Genomic DNA, 7,500 nt, shown 5'->3' with positions numbered 1-7,500 from the left:
GCCGTGTACACGTCTGCAATGCGGATTGTTCCTGAGAAGCGGAAGTCGCCTCCAGATGGGGAGCTGCGCTGGCCAATGTACAGCAGGCAGTTGATGCCTGCCGGAGAACAGTCGGACAATGCATCCACCCCAAGGTCCTGCGTCCCGACCAGGCGCCCGTCCACAATCAGCCTCGCACTCGGCGCGTCCACAGACAGCAGGATGGTGTGATACTCGCCATCAGCAAGGTTGATCGGGAAGTGCACCACCCTGGACGCGTTGTGATGCGTGTTGTGTAACGTGATGTGCGATGCGATGTGGGCAGTGAGTGGGCTGGTTGCACTCACAGAGAACACACTTGCACTTGCATTTACACAGAAACATGGGAGAACGTACGGGCGCGTACAGCCAAGACGTGGGCGCGAGCACGAGTGGACATACACGCACACTCGCACACTTGCATGTGTCGACACACACACACACACACGCACGCACGCACACGCACACACGCACGCACATACACACACATACACACACATACACACACGCGTGCACGCAAAGACCCACCGTGTGCCCGTGGAAGAAGATGAGAAGTAAAATGAGAGGCGGCGAGATGTGCTGCTGGAGTAGAGCCCATAGAAGCGCCCAAGACCGCTCAAATCCGTCTTGGCAAGAAGATCTAGTGCGCAGTATCGCCAGCACGAACGTATGTGTACATGTGCGTGCGTGCGTGTGTGTGTGTGTGTGTACATGAGTGTATGTGTGTGTGTTATGCAAATTCATGACAGACAAGACATATGCACACACGGGAGGACAGGCACTTGAGATGCAAACGCTTACACAAACACACACACACACACACACACACCTCCTCACAAAACCGCCTCCCACAGGCACAACTCACATCCGTTGGTCTGTTCGTTCTGGCGCGCGAGGACAGCGATGGAAAACGTGGTCGCGGAGATGGGCGGTGGCTGTGATGACACCAGCAGCGCGCCAGTGCCCGAAAACTCGTACCCACCACCCATGAGGGGGATGACCGTGTTCGGGGGCGTGGCAACAACATCCTGCTCAAACAGATCCACGCGGGAGAAGCCAGTCTCTGGCGCTGATGTCGTGGTCGTCGTGCCAGGGGTCAGGGGCGTTGTCGGCGAGGTGGTGGTCGCGGTGGTGGACGGAATCTCCAGCGGCGTGTACAGCAGCTCCGCCCCATACATGGTGCCGATAAACTCAAGCGTGCCCTGGCCATCTGGCCCAATGCGCTGACCAATGCTGAAGACACACGACGGCGACGGAGAGCCACAGTCGTCGATGGGGCCCGCCAGCTGTGCGCTCTCCGGGTACCCAGATTGCGTGCGCAGCGTGACCGTGCTGCCCACAACCGTCAGCAGCACAGTGCGCAGCTCACCGTCCGTGAGACCAAACCCAAACGAGACCAGCAGCTGTGCGGACGAGCCCGGTGTGCGGTAGAAGAACGTGAGCGACTGCGTGGCCCGGCTCGAGTACAGGCTGTAGTAGCGGTTGCCCTGCCCGTCCGTCTTGGCAAACAGGTACCCCGACGTGCCTGGCGTCTGGCGCACAATGAAGCCAACCGTAAACCCGTCGCTGACAGGATCGAACGACGACAGGCGGTACCCGGCAGCGCCTGTGAAGACAACGGAGTCGTCGGGCTGCACCATAATGTCATCATCCGTGTTGTTTGGATCCAGCAGATCCAGCTTTGGTACTTCGGCCTCAGTTGTCTCGGGCTGAGTTTCTGTCTCGGTCTCGGTCTCCGTCTCTGTGATTGTGGATGACATTGTGGATGCTGTTGGGCCCGTGGTCGTTGTCGTGCTTGAGGACGTGGTGGTTGTCTGCGTGCTGAAGGGCGGCAGCAGCACCGTGTCCACAACATGCATCACACCGTTGGTGGCGTTGAGATCCGGTTGCTCAATCAGCGCACCGTCCACGAGAATCACGCTGCCTGCACGCACAATCCCCAGCGTCTCCTCGGCCAGTGACGCAAGCGTGTCGCCGTTGTCCATGTCGTCGGAAAACACCTCTCCTTCAACAAAATGTTGCATCATGACGCGCGCAAGCTGCATCTGGTTCTCCGGCTCAAACAGCTGATCAAGCAGGCGAGGCATGAGCGACGCAAACGCGCGGTTTGTGGGCGCAAACACCGTGTACTCTCTGTTGGTGGTGAGGAGAGAGCTGAGCCCGGCTGCGTTCATGGCGCTCAGGAACTGTGTCAGGCCCGCGTTGGCAGCCACGTCATCCAAGCGGCCCTCCACAGGCACAGTCACGGTTGTCACCCCGCCTGCACTGCTGGTGGTGGACGTTGAGGAGGCGCTTCTTGTCGTAGTTGGCGACGAAGTCGTGGTTGGTGTGGTAGTGGTGGTGGTCGTCGTCGTCGTCGTTGTTGTCGTTGAAACGCCGCCTTGGCTGGTGGTGGTCGTTGGCGGCTGCGTTGTCGTGGTTGTCGGAGCGACAACGGTGATGGCTGCGTTGACAAAGGAGTGGAACGAGTCGTGGTAGTTGTACACGCCAGGCTCCAGGAAGCGCACGGCATAGGAACCCTGCAAGCCAGAGGGTGACTTGAAGAGCAGACCGGCCTGGCTGTCATCGCGCTCACCACTCGTCACATCAAACACCTCGTCGTTGTTCCACCGCCACTCCACAATCTCGCCTGGCTCGATGGTGATGCTTGCGTCAATGGGGTCGTAATCCCAGGTGATGATGTAATCGGGGGCATCGGAGGGCGTGGTCTCCACGGGATTAACAACAATAATCACGCCGCCAAGCGACGACTGCAGCTGCGAGAAGTACTCAAAACGGCCCGGGTCGTTGAACGTGAATGAGTAGGAGCCGACAAAGGCGGGCTCGCCAGACGCAAACACGCCGTTTGGAATGCGCGAGGAGCCACTGAGCACATTCAGGGGCGCCACTTCATCCCACTGCCACGTCACCGTATCGCCCTGACAACAGGTAAGCAGCAGCAGCAGCAGCAGGCAAGCATGGAGGAGAGAAGGGAGGTGAGTGAGGGGTGTTGTGAGAGGGGTGAGGGAGGAGTGAGGGAGTGGGAGTGTGGGAGAGGGAGTGTGCGGATCCCAAGGGAAGGGGGCATAGGCGGAATGGCTTCTGTTCAAAGCAAATACACGCACGCACACACACACACACACACACACACACACACACACACACACACACACACACACACTGCCTCTCACATGCATGCGCACATGCGCCAAGACATGGCACGGTGTGGGACCCACCTTGTGGATGCGAAGCGAAGCGTCCTCAAATGAAATGCCCAGACGCCAGTCAATGACAAACGTGACCCCCGTTGGTGGGCGGGGACCGGTCGTGCCGGTTGTGGTTGTTGATGTCGTGGACATGGTACTGGTAGTTGTCGTGGTAGACAACGTGCTCAGCGTCGTGGAACGCGTACCGGCAGTGGTGCTGCTTGTTGTCGTTGTCGTGGTCGTTGTGGTCGTGGTCGTGGTTGGGCGCTGCGTCACGGGCGTGCCGTTGCCTTCGCAGATGGTCTCCTGGTAGCGTGTGGGCACGCGCACGGCGCCATCGCTGTGGACGCCCGTTGACACAACGCTGCCGCCAAACTCGCACTGCACAAACTCAAACAAGCCACCAGCGCTGCAGGTCGTCCGTGTGTGTGTGTGTGTGTGTGTGTGTGTGTGTGTGTGTGTGTGTGTGTGTGTGTGTGTGTGTGTGTGTGTGTGTGTGTGTGAGGAAAGAATGCATAGGCTTGCATGCGTGCATGCATGAGTGTCATGAGGTGACATGGCATACACCCACAAGCAAGCCACTCCGTATGCCCCTTTTTTGCCTGCTCACCAGATCATCTGCGCGCATTGGAAGGCCGTGTTGATGACATCAGTCTCCGTCCACACAATCCCTGAGCTCGACCGGCACTTGCACACACCAGACGTCTCACGCGGGATCCACCGCGTCAATCTGATGAAGAGGGGGAAGAAGAAGAAAGAGAGGAAGGGATGGGGATAGACATGATGGTGTAAGAGTGACAACATCATCCATGGTTCGTGAGTTTGATCGATGCCATTCATATTCATGCAGCACACACACACACACACACATACCCACACACACACACACACACACACACACACACACACACACACACACACACACACACACACACACACACACACACACACACACACACACACACACACACACACACACATACACACAAATATATCTGCAGGTCGAGAATGCGCAAAGTGACGTAAGTTGCAGAAAGAGGAGAAGAAGAGCGCAACACACACACACACACACACACACGCAACACAACAGCATCAGCGTTCTACCGAAATACAGGCAGGTGGATGGGGCGAAGACGCACGCAAAAACAAAAAGACACACACGTGAATGCAAACACGCGAAAACTGTCAATACATACACGCACACATACACACACGCACCTGGTGTCTTCCGAGAGATCATCACAGGGGGTGTTGTCAGGACGAGTGACGTTCTGCCAGCAGCTTCCGCCAAAGCAGCGCGCCGTAGTGCACTGGTTCTCGTCCGTGTCTGTGCACACAGAGCCGTCATCGGCAAGCGGATACGGAAGGCACTCGCCGCGGTAACACACAGTTGGCAGCAAGCACTCCCCTGGGGGCGGTGCACATGTCACGTTGCGCGCCTCGCACAGGTCAATACCGACACAGCGCGCGTCTTCCGTGCACGTGTCAAAGTCTGTGCTGGGGTCGTCGTCGGTGCAGGACGTGCCTGCAGGCAACGGCTCGTATTCGCACTGCCCGCTCTTGCACACGCCCTCGGAGAAGCACGCATCCGGCGGCGGACACTCCACACCAAGACACAGGTCAATGCCAGCACACACGCCATTGGTGCACATGTCCAAGTCCGTGCGCGTGTTGTTGTCGTCGCACGCAATGTTGCTGAGCAAGTTGTCCTGAATGCACTCGCCGTCAAGGCACTGCGCTGCCGTGCACACGTTATCATCCGTGTCCGTGCACGCAACTCCGTCTGCGCGGTTCGTGTACATGCATTCGCCGCGGAAACACGACGCATCCAGGCGGCACTCCGACAGCGGGCACTCCGTTGTGTCGCAGTAGTCGATGCCCACACACTCGCCCTCCGCTGTGCACGAATCTTCGTCGGTTGCAAGCATGCCGTCGTCACAGGGCGCTCCCTGTGGCTGCAGCTCGTACGTGCAGTTGCCACGGAAGCACACGCCCTCTTGCCTGCAGGCATCCGGCGGTGGCGGGCACACGGGATCGCGGTCACACAGATCAACACCAACACACACCCCGTTCTGGCACGCGTCAAAGTCCGTGCGCACGTTGCCGTCGTCGCACTGCACGTTGTGTGTGTGTGTGTGTGTGTGTGTGTGTGTGTGTGGTGTGTGTGTGCATGTGTGCACGTGTGTGCGAGTGTGTGTGGGTGAGTGAGTGAGTGTGTGGGTGAGTGAGTGTATGTGTTTGTGTGTGTGTGCGTGTGTGTTTGTTTGTGGCGTTGTGTTGGGTTGATAATGTTGCGGAGGAATGGGTTGAATGATAAGTACAGAAGGCGTGCATGCGTTTGAAGACTTCGCGGGCATCGCACTTCTGAGAAGCATTGCATCATGACGGTGACACCTTTCTCACCGTTGCGCCGTTGCTGGCGAGGATGTTCTGCACGCAGACACCTGTCTGACAGCGGGCGAGGGTGCACACGTTGTCGTCCGTGTCTGTGCACACGGCTCCGTTGCGGCGAGGGGGATGATCAGGGCACTACACGCACGCACACACACACACACACACACACGCACACACACACACAGACGCACGCACACGCACACGCACACACGCACACACGCACGCACGCACGCACGCACACAAGAATTGTTTTCGGGAAAGTGAGTCAGTTGTGGACACGGTAAATGTTGGGTTGTGCGGGAAAGAAGTATGGTGAGCGTGATCGCAAAACAAACACAAAATCAACGCAACACAAACAACAAGTATGCAAGCAAGTGCAGGGCGTGAGGAAAGTTGTGAACCCTCCATGCGAAACACAAAACGCTGCGCACCTCGCCGTTTGAGCACGTCACGCCCTCAAGGCAGTCGCTTGGGGCAGCGAGCTCGGCGATACAGGCGCCGCTCACGCATCTGCAGGAAGGAAAGAGGAAGGAACGTGATGTGAATGCGAATGCGAATGCAAATGCGAATACGAGCGTGATGACGATGATGGTGGTGGCGACAAGGACAGGAGAAGAAGTGGATCAAGCGAAGCACACACACACACACACACACACACACACACACACACACACACACACACACACACACACGCACACACACACGCACAGATGCGCGCAAAACCAAGCAAGCAAGCAAGCACAGGGAATGTTCATATGCAATGTGCGCACAATCGTCAAGCGCACCTGTCGTTGGTGGTGCTGTTGTTTCCGTCATCGCAAGGAAGACCGTCCTCAACACTCACGAGCGGTGGGCATTCGCCCAATTCACACGGCGGCGCGTACAGGCACTCGTTCTCGGGCTGCTCGCACACAACATCAAGGCACTTGTCCACGCCAGAACATGAGCCGTTGCCGTCACACACGTCATCGCGTGTTGTGATGTCGTTGTCGTTACACGATGTGCCTGATGGCTGCGGCTGTGCTGGGAGGCAGTCACCCAACACACACTCCTCGGCCTGGTAGCAGCCAACCGCGGGCTCACACGGGACCTGAACACGGTGATGCGTGGTGTTGGGTGGGCATGCGTGAGTGGGTAACGCGATTGTGGGTTTAGGGGGGGGACGAAAGAAGCAAGTGTTCCACGCGTCCACACGAAAATACGCACACACACACACGCACACGCACACACGCACACGCACACGCACACACACGCATGCACGCACGCACACGCACACACGCGCAAGCACACGCGCACACGCACACACCTGGTCGCAGTATGCCTCCTGTTTTGTGACGAAGCGGAAGTGGGTGACGGCTGCGTTCTCCGAGAAGATGGAGAGATCGACAAACAGCGGATACTGTGGCGCTGACGCTGACGTGTACACAACGCCGCCATCCAGCAGGTACTCCACAGCACCGTTGCGGTTGACGCGGATCTGAACAGAGCTGTTGAAGGCGTAACTTCCCGCCGCAAACTGCAGCTTGCCGCCCTCGTACACAAAGTACTGACGGGAGGTGGTGAGGAAGACGCCAAAGTCGACGTCTGAGAACCGCGGGCTCGGGTCCTGCGCGCCAAGACCAACAATGATGTTCGCGTCTGTTTGCGCTGCCCGGAACTCCACGCCAGCAAACTCGCCGTCCGCCGCCAGGCCTGCGTGTTGTGGTATTGTGGTGCGGTGTTTTGTTGTGGTGTGTTGTGTGCGTGTGTGCAAGCAGAGGATGCATGGATAAGCGTGGGTGAGCGTGGGTGAGCGTGTGGAATCACTTCACATCCAGCAGCACACACACACACACGCACACACACACACACACAGAACATGCAAGCATGCATGCTTGCTTGCATGCACGATTCCGAGGCACAC

The 7,500-nt window shown here is 57.9% G+C and overlaps 1 protein-coding gene across 1 annotated transcript in view; it reads right to left on the bottom strand.

Moving 5' to 3' along the window:
- Positions 1 to 7,500, bottom strand: part of PTSG_11875 (uncharacterized protein) — a gene marked incomplete at its 5' end in the record, with an annotated part of 10,476 nt that overhangs the window by 728 nt on the left and 2,248 nt on the right. Inside the window, 10 exons of the mRNA XM_004996836.1 lie at positions 1 to 249; positions 547 to 658; positions 884 to 2,936; positions 3,234 to 3,612; positions 3,814 to 3,933; positions 4,422 to 5,317; positions 5,607 to 5,732; positions 6,029 to 6,107; positions 6,383 to 6,687; positions 6,904 to 7,289. The exon at positions 1 to 249 is cut by the window's left edge and continues 728 nt beyond it. Coding sequence (XP_004996893.1) covers positions 1 to 249; positions 547 to 658; positions 884 to 2,936; positions 3,234 to 3,612; positions 3,814 to 3,933; positions 4,422 to 5,317; positions 5,607 to 5,732; positions 6,029 to 6,107; positions 6,383 to 6,687; positions 6,904 to 7,289 — 4,705 coding nt within the window. The remainder of the gene's footprint in view (positions 250 to 546; positions 659 to 883; positions 2,937 to 3,233; positions 3,613 to 3,813; positions 3,934 to 4,421; positions 5,318 to 5,606; positions 5,733 to 6,028; positions 6,108 to 6,382; positions 6,688 to 6,903; positions 7,290 to 7,500) is intronic.

This window comes from Salpingoeca rosetta (genome assembly GCF_000188695.1).
Source record: "Salpingoeca rosetta unplaced genomic scaffold supercont1.5, whole genome shotgun sequence".
Lineage (NCBI taxonomy): Eukaryota > Choanoflagellata > Craspedida > Salpingoecidae > Salpingoeca > Salpingoeca rosetta.
The sequence above is the reverse complement of the archived record's forward strand: the minus strand, read 5'-3'. Positions and strand labels throughout refer to the sequence as shown.